This window comes from Primulina tabacum, chromosome 7, assembly GCF_025594145.1.
Source record: "Primulina tabacum isolate GXHZ01 chromosome 7, ASM2559414v2, whole genome shotgun sequence".
In the NCBI taxonomy this organism is placed as follows: domain Eukaryota; kingdom Viridiplantae; phylum Streptophyta; class Magnoliopsida; order Lamiales; family Gesneriaceae; genus Primulina; species Primulina tabacum.
The window spans coordinates 31,760,784-31,783,806 of record NC_134556.1 but is presented as its reverse complement, the minus strand read 5'-3'; the positions used below and the strand labels follow the sequence as shown (position 1 = coordinate 31,783,806).

General features: G+C 34.9%; 1 protein-coding gene across 1 annotated transcript; it reads right to left on the bottom strand.

Moving 5' to 3' along the window:
* Positions 1–1,391: 1,391 nt before the first annotated feature.
* Positions 1,392–3,438, bottom strand: LOC142551270 (glycine-rich RNA-binding protein 4, mitochondrial-like). Its single transcript, XM_075660415.1, has 4 exons — positions 3,162–3,438; positions 2,004–2,072; positions 1,810–1,916; positions 1,392–1,726 (listed from the first exon to the last, which is right to left on the bottom strand). The coding sequence occupies exons 1-4, from the start codon at positions 3,385–3,387 to the stop codon at positions 1,640–1,642; spliced, it is 489 nt and encodes a 162-aa protein (XP_075516530.1). The 5' UTR covers positions 3,388–3,438; the 3' UTR covers positions 1,392–1,639.
* Positions 3,439–23,023: the final 19,585 nt, after the last annotated feature.

The window sequence follows — 23,023 nt, the reverse complement described above, 5'->3', positions numbered from 1 at the left end:
AAATTAAATGAGATCCCCCTGCTGGTGTTTCTGATCTCCTGTACGTACCACCTAAGTTTAGTCTATTTGATTTGTTTAGGGACGAAAAAAAATACCGAATTTTCGCTATATCGAAATTATCGTACAGAAAAATACCTAATTTATCAAATTTTCGGTATACCAAAGATTTCGGTACGGTACGATAACAATACCGAATTTTTCGGTACGGTAATATGCAATTTGAAAATGTTTGTATTTACCGAAATATCGAAATATCGAAGAAATAAATAAATTTTTTAAAATAAATAATATTTTAAAACAATAAATTTATAAAAATTTAAAATGTAAGATTTTTTCGGTATAAAATGGTATATATCGATACCGTACCAAAATCTCGATATACCGTACAATTTCGATATAATCAGTATGTTAATTACATGTACCGAAATTTCGATATACCGATTTTTGGCATACCAAAAATTTCAGTATGGTATCGATATGAATTTGCTTATATCATAATTTTTCGGTACGATATATAATTTTTGATACGATATACCACTCGTAGATTTGTTCACCAATTAAATTTATTACAAAAATTTAAAATTATTTAGACGAAGTTAGAATTTATATTAATATTTATTTTTTTAACTTTTAATTTACTTGTTATTTCGGAACAAATCATTTGTAGCTGATACATGATAACACACTAGGTAGGACAAAAACTGAATAGGCCATATAAATACGTAGGCTTATATTTCTTAAAAGTTAGCTGAGGTCATATCTTAATATTGTCATATAAAGGATAAGTACCCAAATTTTGGCTACTCGGTGGCACATGTAGGGAGGTATGCGACTTCTCATGAGCAATTCTTGAGCAAATTCGATGTGAGTTCGATTTGACTGAGCTCGAGGATAGTTTGAATAAGTGAGTCTTTACTCAAGTCGAGTTCGAGTTTTAGCTGTTTCTGCTGTAATACCTCGCGAGCTACTCGAGTAACTAAATATATTTTTATTTAGAGATAAAATTTAAAATATTTTGTCAATACACACCTAAAGTTTAAATTCTAAAGTTTTTTGTTAACAAGCTAGAAAGACTTTCAAGCTTTATGAGCACGAGTAATTCAACATATACACGAGTCGCGGACGAGTTTGAAATTGATTACTTGATCGAGTTCGAGTACAAAAAATTGAAATCGGGTCGAGCTCGAGTGGTATGGTACTTGAGCACGAATAATATGATACTCGAACTCGACTTGACATGGTGCACCCCTGATCACATTTATCACTAATTTTACTGATGCAATCAAGTTCTAAAAGTAAAAATTTATGACAAACTTGCATTTCTCTAAGGTAACTTACATTTACGATACTTCAGTCCAACAATTGTAAGCAGTGTGTAACTAACCATAACCTTTTATCATATACATATATCAGATTTAAAAGGCTACAAGTGCACAAAGTTCAAGCTTCAAACTTCCCTCAGATATAAACGAAAGCTGACGGGATAAATAATACGATGCACGCAACATTATATTCAATGACACTGGCAAAATTTAATTTGGGTTGATCTTGTCAATTCAAGTGTTGATTTCTAACCATCCACCTTTTTCAGTTGGCTTTAAAGATTCTAGGAACTTGCTAGGATGAAACACTAAGTTGGCTAAAACTTGTATCGTGATTCCTTGACACGAGGTTTGCAAGATCCAGGCTTTGCAATTGTCACATATATAAACTTTCCCTCGAAAAACTGACAAAGCAGCACAGAAGTCATTAATCAACGAAGTCCATATTGTCTACACTAGCCAAATCAAGAAAGAGGAATGCATATACCTTGCCGTTCATCTCTTCCACAGCAGTCTCTGCAGATTCTTCATTCATAAACCAGATATAAGCAAATCCCAGAGATTTCTTGGTTTTCTTATCAAGAATCACCTTTACTGTCACCATGTCGTCAACCTTTTAGTTTATTTTCTTGGTAACAGGTGCAATATATCTAAGTACTCAAGACATGGAGTAAAATGTACCTCGACTGACATCTCCGAACTGTGAAAACACCGTCTTTAGCCCTTCCTCAGAGGTTGATTGAGCTAATCCTACATCAATCTATTTGCATGCTTAAGCAGTCATAATATTTATGATACCAAATTACACAGCAAGCTCAGACGGAATACAAGGTCAATGACAAGAATTTCTTTCGAATTATCTCAACTTTCTCGAACTTTGTTTTCAAAATAAATAAGTGTCTCAATTTCACAGTAGACTAGGAGCCATCATGCAAGGAATTTAATATCCAATTTCAATACTTAAAATTATGTTTATATTGCCTTAATAACCACTAAAGCCAACCAACAAATCTACACAAGCAATATATTAAGAACCATAAGAACCCATTTAAAACGAAGAAAACAAAAACCATGAAAATGGATAAAAAAAAATTGTATGGGTGGTAAAACTAAGATTCTAAACTAGGGGCGATCACGCAAGGGATTTAATATCTCGATTGCAACACTTGTACATATGTCTACATGACTGCATCACCATATGCAACAATTGCTAAAAGCAACCCACAAATGTACACGAGTGATACATTAGAAACCATAATAACCATTTAAAACCGTGCAAATGGAGCTAAATTTTTGGATAGGTGGTAAAACTAAGATTCTAAAACACTAAAAATTTAGGATCACATAGAAGTGCTTTCTTGAATTATAATACACAAAAAAATTATGAACCTATACAAATAATAAAGACCAACCCACTCCCTTTTATGGCTAAAAAAGATGCAATTTGTCACATTTCATCTCATTCAGTGGCATCACATGGTGACAAAAATGGAAATTATACTACCCATTGAACTGCGTTGCATATTGGATATATATAGAATCGAAATATTTTACCAGTGAAACAAACCGTAAACAGGATATATGAATAAGAATACATCGTTACATACATTCAAATGCACAAATAATGCAATTAAAATATATCACATTAAATTCCAGTTTTCACTCTGATTTTTCTTCAAAACAAGGAACCGAACCACACTAGTTCAAGAAACTACATGCAGCAGTAGCACGTGATAAAATCAGTAAGCAGAATTTCAGCTCAATTTCATCACGGTACAACAAGCAAATAATTTCACGCCCCCATTACATCTAAAAAAGGATTTTCAATTAAAAAATAACCTTTAACAAATACTATGGAACTTGAAGAAGCATCGTTATCCATCTCAGTTGAAGAGCTCAAACTTGAAGGATTCTCAGCTTTCAGATCTGGACTTCTCCATATCCCAAAGACGGGTTTTGTGGGAAATGGGCTCCTCGATGGAAATGATATGGCAATTGAAGATTGCTGCTTTCGAATTTGTGGGATTAAAATTTGAGGATTATAGGCTGAATAGAACAGAGCCATTTGAAACCCTATATTTCATAACCTACAGTATATGTGTATTACCTCACATAAATGCTAGATAATTTTTTAAACTTATACCGCTAGGAATGGTAACTTTTCTCATGGGTTTGAGACTCATGGAGAAAACCCAAAACGAAGATGGAGATCTCCAATTTTTTCGGGTTGGGGGATTTTTTTAAATTTCCGATGTTGTTCGGAGCGGATATAAATAACAAATATCAATTTACACAAAAACATTAAATCATTTAACTATGTAATATATGACAATGACTTCACAAATTTAACATAAAAAATAAAAAACCTCGAAATGGATTATTTTAACTGCAAAAACACTCCCTCAATCATCAACTATCACCTGCATCGATAAATATCCTTGAAACAATAGTAAAAGAAATAAAATATTTAGGTATATTACATAATTTTAATATTTACAAAGGAGTATGTCTCTTGTGAGGTGGTTTCACGTATTTTTTTGAGACTAGTCAACCTGTAACGTCCAAAATTCGGCCAACGTAAAACCACATGCATGCAAACGTGCTAAATTGCTTAATTGTTTTAATTGATTTATTTTAATGCTTAAATAGTACATATTACATGATTAAACGATTAGATTGCATGATTTCATGATACTTGAAGATTTTATCCGAATATTCGATAATAGGTTGGAGAAAGGAAATTGGAGACGATAAGAATAAATATTTTCAATAAATATTTTCAAGGCTTGTTAATATGATTAAAATTTTCTAAAAATATTGGAACCCAAGTTATTTTACGAGACGAGCTCGATTTTACCCGGGAAGCCGGTTTTAGGCAAATAAGGGACTTTTAAAGGACCAAAAGAATATATTTTGAAATTTTTTTTATAAAATTTATTTCACAATTAAATAGGTATTATTGAGCCTAATTTACCTAAGATTAGAAGGCCCAATTATCTCTAAACAAAAAGCCCAAAATCCTAACCCATTGTACATACAATTTTGGAAATTTATAAAAAGAAAAACTATGGTTTTTGAGCCCCGTTCAGCCGACATACACACACAACACACCCATAGAATTTTCGAAAATATCAAGAGCAAATTCAAGGAATTTTCGTCGCCGTTCGTCTCCGCTCGCAACCCACGTCAATGATCGTATATTCGAGCGTTTTAAACGCAAAGACATGCTTCTAAACTTCTTTGACGCACCATTCAAATCATATTATGCTTGTTTAACGTACTTTTGCATGAAAATTATTTGAGCATGAAACGTTTGACGATAGGATAAATATTTTCAAAGTTTTGATGATTTTACGCTTGTTTGAAAAACGTTATAAATTTTAAGGACACGCTGCCAATAGGATGTGTTTAAGGGATGAAAATTGAGTCGTTTAAAGGTGGAACGCAGGCTGAAACCAAGCTTGGCCAAGGATGGATGAACATGGGGTTTTCTTCATGGATTTCCTTGAGTTGGGGGTCGGCTAGATGGGAGTCTTGTGTGCGGCTCGGCCAGGGTTTGGGCAGGGGCTGTGATGGGACGTGGCTCGACGCTAGTAAGTATCCTAGCATGGCTAGGACTCGTTGACAACAAGTAGGAAAGAGTCCACAAGCCCTAGGACTCTTCCCATGTGCACGCATGGTCGTACAGGGGTGGTGTGCGGCTTGGCTAGGGCTGGTTAAGTTGGCCCAGCATGGTCTAGAATGGGGTGTAGGGATGGTTAGGTTGAGGTGGAGTCGGTGGTTGGGGAGTTATGAGAGTCCTTGCATGGTTAGGATCCTAGGAAAAGGGCTGCAGCTAGGAAGCGCATGCGCAAGGGTTCTTCACGTGGGCTGGAGGTGGTGGGCTGGTCCAGAAGGGTTCAGAAAGGGTCCAAGAGGGTCAAGGTCAGGTCTGGTCAAGGGTGACTGTTGGATCTCGGTTTTCTACGTGCCCAAACGCAGCGAAAGTTTAAAAATTTTATTTATTTTGACAATCAAAACATACTTTGTTTTGGGCGCTCGTATGATTTTAACATAAACATCCATAGGGTGTTAGAATCGTTATACCTTTGGTGAATGAATCACGTGGCTCCAACTATTTCGGGGTTAGCGGAGATAGCTCTTCGTGAATCCCTACGAACGTTCTTCAGATCTGCTTTCTCTAATCCTCCTATCAAGTCCACGACTAGATCGTTTGATCCTCTTCCAAATTGCACTAGAAAATTGTAGAAGATCTTTTCGTAGAGAGAGAACACAATTTTTGTTCAAGACTTTTTAGAGCACAAAAGTTGGAAGAGCCGAAAGTTTTCTTACAGAATTTCAAGAAGGTTTCGAATGATTGCTGTGCAATTGAGAATAAAGAAATCTTAAGATTTCTTTTATGATCATTTACTTAATTAATCTAATTAATTAAGTAAACTATATATTTGAAGGGATTGGATTTGTGATTCTCGAAAATCACTATATAGAATTGGTGGAAGCTATCTTTTTCTTTTTTTTTATTATTATTTTTTTTAAAACAACAAGAGCCTTGACCTAAATTCCATAATTATGGATTTTAGTTCCTTAATTAAATTTAATGGGCTTTGTTAATTAAATGGACAAGTCAAACTAGTTTAATCAATTATATTAAAGTCCATTAAGAACTTTAATCATTTAATATGTTGGACTTGTACTCCTACAAATCCATTAAGCATATCTCCCATCATATTTAATTTAATATTTAATAAATTCAACACTTGAGTTTAATAAATTAAATCCATTGTAAATTCAACATTTGAATTTATTATTATAAATTCAACTCCTTGAATTGTATCACCTCCAAAATTTAATATTTAATAAACTCAACTTTTGAGTTTAATAAATTAAATTCTCAAATTTTATAAATTCAACTCCTTGAATTTATTCTCTCAAAATTTAATTATCATAAATTCAACACCTTGAATTTACTATATAATATAAATTCAACTTCTTGAATTTATTCTCTCAAAATTCAATTATCATAAATTCAACTCCTTGAATTTACTATATAATATAAATTCAACTTCTTGAATTTATTCTCTCAAAATTCAATTATCATAAATTCAACTCCTTGAATTTACTATATAATATAAATTCAACTTCTTGAATTTATTCTCTCAACGGGAACAAACGATCCAGTGCTTGTGTGACCCTCAATGGTTCAGGGATACAGCTAGCCGTGGGTTCACAACTATTTGTGATTCAGGACATAACCCTTTATTCGGGCTTACCCTAGTTAGCCCCATTCTTTTCATCAACACCTTGATCAAGAATGTCAGAACTCATTTCTGATTGCACCCATCGGATCATGGTAAGAGCGTCTAGTAGCATCGTCCCATGATCCCCTAGGTATCACTGATAGTGCCTGCAAGAACCAATCGATTATGATTAACGTACAGTACGGTCCCATCATTTCATATATCACGATCGAATCTGTAACCATTGGTTCATCGAGGGTTGCATATTAATTCGATAACTATGTGATAACTATAAATAGTGGCACCGCATTTACTGTTGGAGAACTCCTTCTCTAACGTACATTTCATACTCTGGCCAGAGATTCCATGCATTATTATTACATTAGATTACATAGGATATCCACACCCGTAGGTGAGCGGTGAATCCCCGACTACAATGCACTGGCTCCTATATGTGTCGCGACTGTACCCAACCTCGCCACCAGATGACTCTCCTGGAGCCGGTAAACAAGTCAAAGCACAGCCCTAGCATATAGAGCCTCAGTGTTGTCCCGGGTCATAAGGACTAATGATGTACAATCATAACCACGGACTTATCCTCTCGATGAATGATAACCACTTGGAAAGTCCGAGGGAGGGTTGTTCGGTGTCATCATATGACTACCCATCTGCATGTTTGGACATCTCTATGTCCTTACCAAGAAACGCAGTACACAACATCACAGATGCTAGTCTCGAGCTCAAGCGACCTTTATCCATGTTTTAGGCGGCTGAATCGACTAGGAACGAATTTAGATAATACAGTGTTTACAAATGAGTTTCAACATCGAATTACGATTCATTTGTATTAAAGTATAATCAAGGTCTTTATCTATGTTGTTCACATGGGTATACAGATAAAGAAATAACAAACCATGAAACATTAAATTATATTAAAATAAAGATTGTTTATTACAACTGAATCAATAAATTTCCTAGCCAACAGTTGGCTTACAGGGCATCTACTATAACAATCTTCCACTTGTCCTAGAGCCAACTACCCATAAACTTTAATCCCATTGCTTCGCGATGCTTCTCAAACAATGGTCCTGGCAGGGGCTTTGTAAGTGGATCAGCAACATTATCTGCAGAGAGAATTCTTTCGACTGATATGTCTCCTCTTCCCACAATCTCCCGGATGATGTGGAACTTCCTCAGTATATGTTTGGATCTTTGATGAGACCTTGGTTCCCTTGCTTGCGCAACGGCACCAGTGTTGTCGCAGTACACCGGGGCTGGATCAACTCCATTAGGAATGACGCCCAACTCTTGGACAAAATTCCTCATCCAAACTGCCTCTTTGGCTGCAGCCGATGCAGCAATGTATTCAGCTTCAGTGGTGGAATCCGCAACGGTGTCTTGCTTGGAACTTTTTCAAGAGACAGCCGCACCATTAAGCATGAATACGAAACCAGAGGTCGATTTCGAATCATCTACGTCACATTGGAAGGTAGAATCAGTGTAGCCTTCCAATTTCAATTCTCCACCCTCATAGACCATGAACAAGTTCTTAGTCCTTCTTAAGTACTTAAGAATATCTTTCACGGCCTTCCAATGCATTGGACCAGGATTCGCCTGATATCTGCTTGTAACACTCAAAGTGTAAGCAACATCAGGACGCGTCGATATCATACCATACATGATACTACCAATGGCTGACGCATATGGAACACGTGTCATCATTTCTATCTCTTCATCAGTTTTGGGACACATTGCTTTAGATAGAGTAACACCATGACACATTGGTAAGTATCCTCTCTTGGACTCTTCCATAGAGAATCGCTTAAGTATGGTATCAATATAAGTGGCTTGGGTGAGTCCTAGCATCCTCTTCGATCTATCTCTATAGATCTGTATTCCCAATACATAAGATGTTTCACCCATGTCATTCATGGAGAATTTTACTAGCCAACCATACTTTAGTTGATTGCAGTAATCCTACATCATTCCCAATGAGTAGGATGTCATCAACGTAAAGTACTAGGATTGTCACTGCACTCCCACTAACTTTCTTATATACGCAAGGTTCCTCAGGATTTTTGGCAAAACCAAACTCTTTGATAGTGCTGTCAAATCTGAGGTTCCAACTCCTTGACGCCTGCTTGAGACCATATATTGATCTCTGAAGTTTTCATACCTCATGCTCACTTCCTACTGATGTGTATCCCTCAGGTTGAGACATATAAATTTCTTCTTTGATGTCTCCATTGAGGAATGCAGTCTTTACATCCATTTGCCATATCTCATAGTCATACCATGCTGCTATGGCTAGTAATATTCTAATGGACTTAAACATAGCAACTGGTGAAAAAGTTTCCTCATAGTCAATTCCTTGCCTTTGAGTATAACCTTTTGCAACTAGCCTTGCTTTGAAGGTCAATACCTTCCCAACCGCCCCAAGCTTTCTTTTGTAGATCCATTTGCATCCTATGGGAACGATTCCCTCAGGTGGATCCACTAATGTCCAGACTTGGTTCGAATACATAGAGTCCATTTCAGACTGCATGGCTTCAAGCCATTTGGTGGAATCAGTATCAGATATTGCTTCCTTAAAGTTCTTTGGATCACATCCAACACAGGACTCATCATGGTCTTGTTCATGAAGAAGTGTATATCTTGCAGGTGGTCTAATAATTCTATCAGACCTTTTAGGAGCTTGTACTTCAACTACTGGTTCTAGGGGATTAGGTTCAACCTCTAAAGTTGAGGGAGTATCTTGAATTTCTTCAAGTTCAATCATCTTGCCTTTTCTATCTAATAGAAACTCCCTTTCCAAGAAGGTGGCATTTCTTGAAACAAACACTTTTGCTTCATTGGGATGATAGAAATAATATCCAACAGAATTCTTTGGATATCCTACAAAATAGCACAAAGTGGATCTACTATCCAATTTGTCTCCCACTGTCCGCTTCACGTAAGCAGGACAACCCCATATTCTCATGTAAGAATATTTGGGAATTTTTCCCATCCATATCTCATATGGTGTTTTATCCACTGCTTTAGTATGGACATTATTCAACAACATTGCCGCAGTTTCAAGCGCAAAACCCCAAAACGATGTAGGCAATTCAGTGAATCCCATCATAGATCGAACCATGTCCATCAAGGTTCGATTACGACGTTCAGAAACACCATTCAATTATGGTGTTGCTGGCGGAGTCCACTGTGAGAGAATCCCATTCTCTTTTAGATAATCCAAAAATTCAGCACTCAAGTATTCTCCACCTCGATCAGATCGAAGTGTCTTAATACTCCTTTCTAGCTGTTTTTCTACTTCAGATCTGAATTCTTTGAACTTTTCAAATGCATCAGGTTTGTGTCTCATTAAATAGACATACCCATACCTCGAATAGTCATCAGTAAAATTAATGAAGTAGGATTGCCCATATTTTGTGCTAACGCTTAGCGGGCCACAAACGTCTGTGTGGATCAAATCCAGTAGACCATGTGCACGTTCCACGTTTCCCTTAAAGGGAGCCTTGGTCATTTTTCCTTTTAGACATGACTCACAAGTAGGTAGAGAATTTATGTCTGACAAGTCAAACATGCCTTCTCCCACTAGTTTGTGCATCCTTCTTTGGGAAATGTGACCTAGTCTAGCGTGCCATATCTGTGCGGGGTTTCGATCATCTAACTTTCTTTTGTTTGTTGTTGTTTTCTTTTGTGCTTGGATATTGTTCAACGGAATATCTTTCAATTTTAAGTTATAGAGATCGTTCATTAATTCGCCGGTTCCTATCAAACATTCATTCTTGTAAATATTGCAAACACATTTAGCAAAAACATAAGAATAATCATCTCTATCAAGCATAGAAATAGAAATAATGTTTTTAACCAATTCAGGAACATATAAAACGTCTCTCAAAAGTAACTTAAAATTATTGTTCAAAATCAAAGTAATGTCTCCAATAGCAGTTGCAGCAACCCTTGCTCCATTCCCCAATCTTAGAAATGTCTCGCCATCTCTAAGTCTCCTGCTTCTTGCCATCACCTGCAAATCATTGCAAAGATGAGAACCACATCCGGTATCCAATACCCAAGAAGAGGAATTAATTGAGACATTTACTTCTATGTAAAACATACTATGGCCAGAACGCTTCTGGGCTAGATACTCCTTGCAATTACGCCTCCAATGTCCAGGTTTATTGCAGTGGAAACAGACATGCTCTGACTTGTCGGGCTTTGAGGGCCCTGGAGTAGGTTTCTTGTATGGCTTTTTGTTGGGCTTGTTCTTCTTTAGAGGGGCAGAATGCTTCTTGCCTTTATTTGGGGCTCCCTTTTTCGTACTAGACGAAGAACCCACTAGAAGAACATGCTTCTCCTTCTTTATTGTGGCCTCATAAGTAGTAACCATATTGACCAACTCTTCAAGGGTGGCCTCAAGCTTGTCCATATTAAAATTAACCACAAATCCATCGAACGAGGGGGGTAATGACAGCAGGAGAATATCAGTCGCAAGCTCACCAGGAATAACCACGTCGAGCCCCACCAATTTCTCAATGAGCCCAATCATCCTAACACCATGCTCATGGACAGAAGTCCCATCTCGCAGACGTGTAGTCATGAGTTCTTTCACAGTAACATGTCTCTCTGAGCGAGTCTGTACTCCATACAACTCTTTCAGATGAAAGTGAATGTCAGCAGCATTCACAGCCTCCTCGAACCGCCTCTGCAGTTCATTCGACATACAAGCCAACATATAGCTTTTAGCTTGGAGATCATGGTCCCACCATTTCTCAAGCTTAGCTAGTTCAGTCTCACTGATGTCCGAAGCTGCCTCCTTCGGTGGCTTCTTATCAAGCACATACCGAATCTTTTCCGAGCTCAGAACAATTTTTAAATTTCGAAACCAGTCATTATAGTTAGGGCCAGTCAACTTGTTTTGATCAAGGATGATAGAAAGTGGATTGCGTGACGTCATTGCAAATATACTGAAAGAAAAAAACAGATAATTGTTACTGATTATTTTAAAATAATTTTAAGATATAAAATATGGATTTTATTTTATAAATCTCCCTCCCACTATTTTGACATTTCCACCACCCTCTGATGAAAAAGGGAAATCGTATTTCCTTAGTGGGCACGTAGAGTCCAATTAGCCAATTATAATCCCGAATAATATCAGCCAATTATAATTTCTAAAAGGTAGAGTTCAATTGCATCCCTTTGCAACCTCCTCGTGTTTTGCCTCACGTTTAATAAGGACCCAATAATATGACGTCGTTTATTTTCACGTGTCAAACCAACCCATCAATATTGAATTGTAGTGGACGGTCGCCATGAGTTCTCTTAATAATATGAGCCGAAGTCATGGGAGTTCCACTCAATTCACATCATATGTCCGGTGGAAGTCACAGCTTTTCGGCGTACAGGCCTCCCCAATAATATGAGCCAGACACTGTCCGCGGGTAGCGATCAACATGCAACCACGGTTGATGGAAGGCAAGGAAAAATTGAACTCTTTTAATTTTTACTTTTTCGGTTTGATATAAATTTTTAATCATATTCAAAATGAGGGATTTTAATTTTTAAAATTGTCTCATCATTTCAATTTAAAATCGCATGCCACGAGTTTGTATGTTTGCCGGATCCATGCAACTATATTATCTAATAATATACATACATGCATACTACTATATATCACATATATCATAATATGACATTCAACAATAAATAAGGATGATCGATCGCCAACACTATTAGATCCATGTGAGCCATACATGGATCCAGGTCCAAAACCTAGGTGAATGCAGGGATGCAAATGCAACTATTAGAAGAGCTTCCAATATTTTACATGTCTTCATCTCGTTCATCGGGCTCACCATCTTCCAGTCTTGATCTCCCACTATTTCTAATAATTACATTTAAATAGCAATGGCACATAAGGGATACATCTCATGGGGTGGGAACGGGCCATAAACCAGACCCACTTTAATAATATCAAATATTAAAAACGAATAAAATAGTAAAATATCCTAACATACACCTAACACATTGGTCAAGACTCTCGATCATCCTTCATGCATTTAATATCAAATATTAACATCAAATTAATTAAACAATTTAATTAATTGATAAATCATATATCTAATAATTTTATCACTAACCACCACAATTATTAAAGAATTAATAAATTAAATAAACTCATTTATTTAATTTCCAATTAAATCAATAATAATTGATTTCTTGTAAAAACTCATTTTTACCATAAATAATTAAAATCATATTCTAATTATTTATTTTACAGGAAAATTATTAATTTTCAAAAATTAAATTTTCAAAAATAAAAATTAAATCAATTTCAAAAATATCAATTTTACCCAAAATTTTGAAAAATCAGAAAATTGCACCATGGGCCCAAACAATTCAAGCCCACCAATCAGCACGCTTCCCGAGACGGTCCCGGGCAGTCGTCCCCGCTGCCCGAACGTTTCGGACAGTGGCAGCTTCCTGTGCGCGCAGGGCGCGCACAGGTGCGCGCGGCGCCGCGCGCAGCGTGCGGAGCGCGTTGTGCGCCGCGCAGGGCGACGCACAGCGTGCGGACGTTCCGCACGCTGCGCGCGGTCTGCCCGGCACAGTTCTGGGCAGATCACGAAAAAAAAATATTTTTTTTTGTTTTTACGAAAAAATAATTTTAATGTGCATGAATTTTTCTGAAAATTTTCTTGTGTGGTTAGAAACAAATTATTCAATATGATTTAAATCATACGATTCAGAAAACCTGGCTCTGATACCACTGTTGGATCTCGATTTTCTACGTGCCCAAACGCAGCGGAAGTTTAAAAATTTTATTTATTTTGACAATCAAAACATACTTTGTTTTGGGCGCTCGTATGATTTTAACATAAACATCCATAGGGTGTTAGAATCGTTATACCTTTGGTGAATGAATCACGTGGCTCCAACTATTCCGGGGTTAGCGGAGATAGCTCTTCGTGAATCCCTACGAACGTTCTTCAGATCTGCTTTCTCTAATCCTCCTATCAAGTCCACGACTAGATCGTTTGATCCTCTTCCAAATTGCACTAGAAAATTGTAGAAGATCTTTTCGTAGAGAGAGAACACAATTTTTGTTCAAGACTTTTTAGAGTACAAAAGTTGGAAGAGCCGAAAGTTTTCTTGCAGAATTTCGAGAAGGTTTCGAATGATTGCTGTGCAATTGAGAATAAAGAAATCTTAATATTTCTTTTATGATCATTTACTTAATTAATCTAATTAATTAAGTAAACTATATATTTGAAGGGATTGGATTTGTGATTCTCGAAAATCACTATATAGAATTGGTATAGACTATCTTTTTCTTTTTTTTATTATTATTTTTTTAAAAAAAAACAAGAGCCTTGACCTAAATTCCATAATTATGGATTTAGGTTCCTTAATTAAATTTAATGGGCTTTGTTAATTAAATGGACTAGTCAAACTAGTTAATCAATTGTATTAAAGTCCATTAAGAACTTTAATCATTTAATATGTTGGACTTGTACTCCTACAAATCCATTAAACATATCTCCCATCATATTTAATTTAATATTTAATAAACTCAACTCTTGAGTTTAATAAATTAAATCCATTGTAAATTCAACATTTGAATTTATTATTATAAATTCAACTCCTTGAATTGTATCACCTCCAAAATTTAATATTTAATAAACTCAACTTTTGAGTTTATTAAATTAAATTATCAAATTTTATAAATTCAACTCCTTGAATTTATTCTCTCAAAATTTAATTATCATAAATTCAACACCTTGAATTTACTATATAATATAAATTCAACTTCTTGAATTTATTCTCTCAAAATTCAATTATCATAAATTCAACTCCTTCAATTTACTATATAATATAAATTCAACTTCTTGAATTTATTCTCTCAACGGGAACAAACGATCCAGTGCTTGTGTGACCCTCAATGGTTCAGGGATACAGCTAGCCGTGGGTTCACAACTATTTGTGTTTCAGGACATAATCCTTTATTCGGGCTTACCCTAGTTAGCCCCATTCTTTTCATCAACACCTTGATCAAGAATGTCAGAACTCATTTCTGATTGCACCCATCGGATCATGGTAAGAGCGTCTAGTAGCATCGCCCCATGATCCCCTAGGTATCACTGATAGTGCCTGCAAGAACCAGTCGATTATGATTAACGTACAGTACGGTCCCTTCATCTCATATATCCCGATCGAATCTGTAACCATTGGTTCATCGAGAGTTGCATATTAATTCGATAACTATGTGATAACTATAAATAGTGGCACCGCATGTACTGTTGGAGAACTCCTTCTCTAACGTACATTTCATACTCTGGCCAGAGATTCCATGCACTATTATTACATTAGATCACATAGGATATCCACACCCGTAGGTGAGCGGTGAATCCCCGACTACAATGCACTGGCTCCTATATGTGTCGCGACTGTACCCAACCTCGCCACCAGATGACTCTCCTGGAGCCGGTAAACGAGTCAAAGTATAGCCCTAGCATATAGAGCCTCAGTGTTGTCCCGGGTCATAAGGACTAATGATGTACAATCATAACCACGGACTTATCCTCTCGATGAATGATAACCACTTGGAAAGTCCGAGGGAGGGTTGTTCGGTATAATCATCATATGACTACCCATCTGCATGTTTGGACATCTCCATGTCCTTACCAAGAAACGCAGTACACAACATCACAGATGCTAGTCTCGAGCTCAAGCGACCTTTATCCATGTTTTAGGCGGCTGAATCGACTAGGAACGAATTTAGATAATACAGTGTTTACAAATGAGTTTCAACATCGAATTACGATTCATTTGTATTAAAATATAATCAAGGTCTTTATCTATGTTGTTCACATGGGTATACAGATAAAGAAATAACAAACCATGAAACATTAAATTATATTAAAATAAAGATTGTTTATTACAACTTAGTCAATAAATTCCCTAGCCAACAGTTGGCTTACAGGGCATCTACTCTAATAGTGGCTCGGTGGTGGCTCGATGGAATTAGCGTGTGGCTTGAATTATAGGTTAGGGTTCGAATGGGCCAAGGAAATAGGTAAGTGGCTTGAATCATGGTCCACGGGGGTCGATTCATGGTTCACGAGGGTATATTAGGTATGAAAAGTTTTTATTTAAAGTTTGGAAAGAAAATTTTAAGTTTGAAATTATTCGGGATTAAAACGCTTTACGATTTAGTAATTAAGGAAATAAATCGAAAGTTGCGAGTTTACGTTAAATAAAAATATTAGAAGTCAAATTTAAGCTTATATAATTATTTGGGGATATGCTCGAATCAATAAAAGTGAGAAAAAGTCAAAATCGAGGATTTTTGGATCCATGAGCAAAACAATCATTTTACTCATGGGTAGTACAAAAAAAGGGTTGATAGAGTCTCGAAGAATCATAATACATGATAAATAATATTTTAAAACGTTTATGATAAAAATATGAGTTTTATGATTTATGTTAAAGCTGTGCAATTTTTACTGTTAAAAATGTTTTTTCACAAATTTGGAAAATATATGATATTTTATGAAAAAAAATGAAAGAAGAATATTTTGAGAGATGTGAATTGACTGTGACAAACATGATATGATATGATTATTGGGAATATTGTGAGGGAGAAGCCCCAGAGCGAGTCTGTTTACGGGAGAAGGCCCTAGAGGGATCCCAACAATCGTATTTTCACTTTACGGCGGTGCCTTGTGCCCGTTCTCATGTGCAATGGTGAGCTAAGATTATCAGTCGACCACATGATGCAACTAGTCGCTTTCAATGATCAAATATACCCAAATGATAAATGATGGAAAGCTTTATGATTTGACGATTTATGATTCAATTATGCTTACAAAGTTACACTAGCTTATTTTAAATAAAAGTATGATTTTAATACATGTGCATGTATATATATTATTTGTTACTCATGTTTAGAATATGTTGAGTCATTAGACTCACTAGGTTTGAATATTGCAGGTGAGGATGAGATTGAGGGAGGCGCTGACGCTTGAGTGGATCGAGACCGACAGTACACTCCCAATGAATATTTATTTTTCGCATTTGCTTGATAGTAAAGTTTGAAATAAAGATTTTGTTAAAGAGTATTTAGAGATTTATATGCTTTATTTTGAATTTAGTTTTGATCGTGTTAATGATTGACGTATGATATTTGTTAATTGGCTATTTAGGGATTTTTAAGCACTTGAAATTTTAAATGTTAAATTAATTTTGGATTTTGGAAATGTTGAGTTATGCAAGTTTCGACTTTAATAAAAAAAATAATAAAATTTTAGTAGCATTTTAAAGTTTAAAAGTAGTGGACATTTCACAACCTTACCCATGTTTACAAATAAAAAATAATGTTTTTGGAATGAAAAATAATTTTTATCATGGATGACCCAAATAGGAGATTTGTCTCATAAGATTGATTCATGAAACGGTATTATGTGAGTTTATCTTTTACAAAAATTTTGGTTTAGTTATAATTTTTTTAATATCAAAGTTTCGAATCAAACTAATTTTTTTAGTTTGGTTGATTTTAAAATCGATCCAAATCATGATTGAGTAAAATCAATCCAGACCGACGATTTGCTTTAGTTTTACAGTTTGGTTCGATTTCACTAAATTTTTGCGGAGATGCGTCTTATGAAAAATATTATTTTTTATGTCCAAAATATTTTTTACTACTAAAAAATATCATTTTGTTATTTATGTATGATAAAATATTGTGTAATTAATGTTTTTTAGAGTGAAAAATATTTGACTAATGAAAATATTACTTTTTATAACTAAAATATTATTTTTTACTGAAAAATTATCATTTTTACTTATATCACGAAGAAATTGAGATTTCACTGAAGCATCTTTACTATTTTGACGCTTCTCTGAATGAACTTCGCTGCTCTGATCTTTACTGATTTGTGCTTGTCAATCTCCTATTCTAATGATTCTTGTTGTAAACTTCTGATTATTATCTTTTCCAGATAACTTTGTTGATGTTGTTATGATATTCTTATGTTGACTTTGTCTTTGATCAGATGCTGCTGCTCTGATAGATATGTAGACTTGACCAACGATTTCATTTTAGTTGGGCTGCTTAAAACATGTCAGTTCAATATAATTATAATGTTGTCAATTTTCAAAACTTATCTTGTGTATGGATCTTGTATAAAGGTGTTTAGAGAAGTGTATCATGTTCACTTTTAAAAATTTGTAATTTAAAATCAAGAGTAACTTTCAGTTAGATTAACAACTACGATATAGATCTCAATCAACTGAGTGCAGTAGAAAACTTATAAAAATATTTTATAAGTACGGAAAGAGTTTCTGAACTCAGTGAACAAAAATACACAACTAGCTGGTCAATTAACAAAAAACTCAAAAGCGGGAAGTAAAGGAACAATAATAAGAGCAACAAAAATTAAAATAAAATGAGATTTGTTTCTGAAAATTCGAAGGTAATCCATCTAAGCCTCCCTCTTCTTCTTAGATGAGAAATATTCTACTAGAATGTTTTGGTTGATAAAACTACTTGTATAAAAATCCCTCAATTGGTTACAAAACATTATCTACCTGAAACTCCTAATATACAAAACCAAACTAATTGTTCTAAAACAGACTTCTGACAGTTACAAAATGTTCACTCTTCTACTAGGAGATAACAAATTAAGATAGAGTGAAACATAATAACACAGACTGATCCTTAGATGATAAGATGGTGAAAATTAGTGTATGCTTTAATCATCTTGATATGTAGCTCGAAAACTTAAAATATATTTCAAAAATAATGTAGAGGATCAATGTTTTCGGCAGCCTTCAATGTCAGACGAATTGTTCCTCAAATACTCAACATTTCAAACATTAGAATTTTTAAAAACGGCCATCTTTCGTACGATCAACAACTTTACATACATAGTATGTCACTAAGTCTTTTGTCTTCTTTTCAAATATAGTATACAACAAAAAATGTCCTTTGACATTAGCTAATTCCATGAATTAAAGGCAATTAAACACCGTTCAACTGGAGAGAAGATTGCAATATATACATATACTTTAATCTGAAAACGTTTTTTTTATTAACTACGAATAGCTCGACTGATGTACAACTAATCTTTGTCCGCCGTTGATTATCAATGACTTGATATAGCAATATGATCATGTAGCTTGATAAGAATATACTAGTAAATGAAGAGTTACATCAATCAGTAGAGTCATCCAACTAGACATCCAACGATCTTCTAATCATCCAGCGAGTTGGTCCAACATGTTATCATAAAAGTAATTAAACAACCGATTATTACCAAAATATAAGATACATTTAATTTGATTATGTTTTAATTAATTGTCGAAACGGATGGCAAAACATCATCCAAATATTTGAATATTATAACATTTAGTAAACTAAAAATAAAATATGCACATATTTTTTATTTTTTCGCATAGTGTAAATTATAAAAAGTAAACATTGCTATTATTTTGAGATATATTTTGAGATAACGTCGATCTAAACCTACGATTTAATATTATCTCAATTTTTTTAAATAAGTATTAATCAATAGTTTTACCCTTAGAATCCTTTTTAATTTTGTATATATAAAAAATCATTTTGAATTTGGACTTTTTTAACCTTATTGATAATTTGAACATATTTCATAATTAGAACATGATACTAAATGACACAAACTTTTTACTTCGAAAATTAGTTTAGTTTTTTGATAGCATATATATAGCCTATGTGAGAGGACTCACTTGTAAAAAGCAATTTATGTTAAAATGTTTGAGGGAGAGAAGTATTCTGATATGTGACCGACCGTCTGAAAAGTTATCGTAGTAGATTGAGTCAAGATGCTAAGTTGTTGAACGATCTAGTTGATCATATGAACCATAAAATAATATACATATCATCATATCATAATTGGTAAGGCTAGATAACATGAGACACAACAACAGTAAGAAAATTGGTCTAATAGTCTCACATATTTGGACCCGAATAGTTGTAACCAGGAATGACAATGTAGAGGGACGAGAAGCATTTCCCATCATCATATCCGGCGCCAATTATATTCCTATCATATTCTGGTTCTATTTAATGGGAGAATCCTCATTTCCGACCTTACGAAGATTAAATTCTCATCACATCTCCGTCTCCACTTCAAATATCTATTGAGATGATCACAGAGTCTAAATCGATTAATGCTGTGGGGACCCGGACGCTAATTCATTCCGTAATCGTCTTTAGGAATAATTCAAACAATTATAATAAACATGATCTAATTTTTTTTTATTTTTTTTTAAATACAAAGCGGAAACGTAATGTAATTTAATTCAAATTACATACTAAACATAATTATACAAATTTTGTATTATCTACAAGAATTCAACTAGGTTCAACTATATCTCAGTGCTAAATCCTAAGTTGCTTCAAAGCCCGGATCTCCACGCTATCTAGTCCAGCCTCTTTCTCTTCTTGACCCTGATCTTATCCCACCTGTTGCCATGCACACATACAAACAAGACAACAGCCCGATAACTCCGGTGAGAATTACATTCTCAGTATAAATCATGTATATATGCAATCATAAAAATAATATAAAAGCATATAACAGATATGTCTAACATGTATTCAAATCAGAATATAAATCCATATCAAGAATAAATCCTATTCTAAACATGTACCATCATCAGGAACATAAATCAATATGTACCATATTCAGGAACATAATCAACGTAACTCAAAATAAACTGTCAATTAGACTCATGACTCCACATTTAAGATTAGACTCAATCCTAGTCTAGGGATCCCGGTTTCCAGAAGTCAGCATTCCCATATCAACCAACAGTAATAGAAAAGACTCAAGTTCTATCCACGTCGATAGGGTATCGATCACCAGTAATAGAAGAAATACCAATTCTATCCACATCGATATGCTATCGATCACCAGTAATAGAAGAAGCTCGTATTCTATCCACATCGGTATAGTATCGATCACCAGTAATAGAAAGAACTCCGATTCTATCCACATTGATATAATATCGATCACCAGTAATAGAAGAAGTTATGATTCTATCCACATCGATACGGTACCGATCACCAGTAATAGAAGAAGCTACAATTCTATCCACATCGATATAATATCGATCATCAGTAATAGAAGAAGTTATAATTCTATCCACATCGATAGCCAAACATCCGGTGACAGAATTTGGCACTATCGCCAATACACTATCTTGTGACATTGTGCAATGTGCCCGTGACGATCCCACCACTATCAGGAACTTCTGTCACAAGATTACTCGTCTAATACCTGCTGTCTATAAATCAAGAGAACAAGTACGTCAATCACATCAATGCAAATATCAATGCAATAAAGTAAAGTATGTGATTTAGGGAAACTCGAGCCAAACCTCACTCGAGTTGTGCAATCCCAACTCAACATTAATTTATACCTTTATCTTCTCGCTCTGACGAAAACGAAGTCCTGCATTCAATCCTGTCCATTCTCAATCTGGTAATAACAATACCGAACAGACACAATATCAGTATATAACTCAGTTCAAAACCTGTTCTGATTAATACTCAAATCAAAACATAATCTGATCAATGCCCATCGACATATGATATCACAATACCATCTCAATCAATACCGAATCTGATCAATATCAATTTACTGATGTTTTGACGGCATAAAAATACAGTCTCAATAACCCCGTCAATTCCAACACCACAGATATAATACCAGAACTCATAATCAATATCGGTGCAATTCATAATTTCAATAACAACACCAATCTGATGTCGAATCTTAATCAAATCGACTCCGAAAATCATAATAATTCCATAATCAGTCCGTTTCTTAATCTGACTTCGATTCTATGATGTTTAACATGTCAAGAACATCATATATGAATTCCATTCAATTCTGGCAATATCATAATTTCAAGACATATCAAAACGTAACAAAACTTACGTCCAGTCGTAGCCTGCGTTGATAGGAACACAGTACTGAAGTCGGATTACAATTCAGACAGGCAAATCTTTCACAAAAGGCGTAGAGATTTTTGGCAAACTTCCTCGACCCTTTTCTCGTTTCTTCTTGCCAAATTTACGTTTGTATGTATGTATATATATACATAACTCGTGCATGATATAAACGTGGCATGTTCTTGTTCTGCATGACTCGCGCATATGCGCGACCCCAATCGGCGCATATGCGCGAGACCTACTGGTCTCGATACGCTGCTTCACAACTTCTGGCGCATATGCGCGCCTCAACTCCGCGCATATGCGCCAAAGGTTCTGTCTCAAAACTTTGGCTACAGGACTACTCGCGCATATGCGCGCACTGACATCGCGCATATGCGCGAGACACCATTTCTCGGCGCGTGTGTCTCGACATCTCTCGCGCATATGCGCACCTCACCTCGGCGCATATGCGCGAGGTTCTCTGGACAAAGCATACTACAGCTCGCGCCGTCTTTAATCACCTCAATTAATCAAGAAATCATCCCAGATTAATCTCAGATTACGGTAAATATACCCAAATCATTTCTGATTACGGTAATCAAATTCTCGGGCCTTACAAATGCAAAGTGAGTTTGAATCGCAAAACATTGAAGATGATAAGATGAAACAAATGTTAGATTTCTTGAGAGAGAACTTCCCAAGCCCATGACGAAAACAATGGGTCTAATATAATTTCTAATAGATTTGTGAAAATTTTAAAACTTATTATCATTATTATCATCGGTGCGAGTTTGATGACGAGAGTAACATCTCATATTCATTGTCCTAACAAAACCACTCTCCCATTCTAAATAAATAAATAAATAATATAAATTAGTTTTAACCAAGGTTCTAAAAAACGTGAAGCGTCCCGAAGCGTGGATGTCGAGCTCCAAGCTTTTCAAGCTTAAGCGAGATTAGCACAGACTTAAGCGTGAAAAAACGTTTTTTTATTTTAGTGTAATTGTAATTATCTCAAACCAATAAATAGATAAAATAATACATATATATGATAAATTTAAGTTTGATTCATTAATTTTCATATTTATAAAAACATAAAAATCTCAAAATTGCAATCTTTATTTGTTTTTGCAACTATAACATATTAAAAACTGCTAAAATATTTGTCAAATCATTATCAGACATGTTTAATCATAATTAAAATTAAAAAATAAACACCTAAATTATAAATCTAATTTATTATTTTAAAATAAAAGGCGCCTTAAATACGCTTAATTCGGTCAAACTACAGTTTAACCGCTTTTTTTCGATTTTCTCCGAAGCGGCGCATTTTTATCGAGCTTCAAGCTTAACCGCACTTAAAAAACTCCGCTTAAGCAGATTTTCTAGAACACTGGTTTTAACTGATATATTAAAACATTATTTATCTTTTAAATTGATTAAAAAATAATCATATATAATTTAGTTAAAAAATCAAT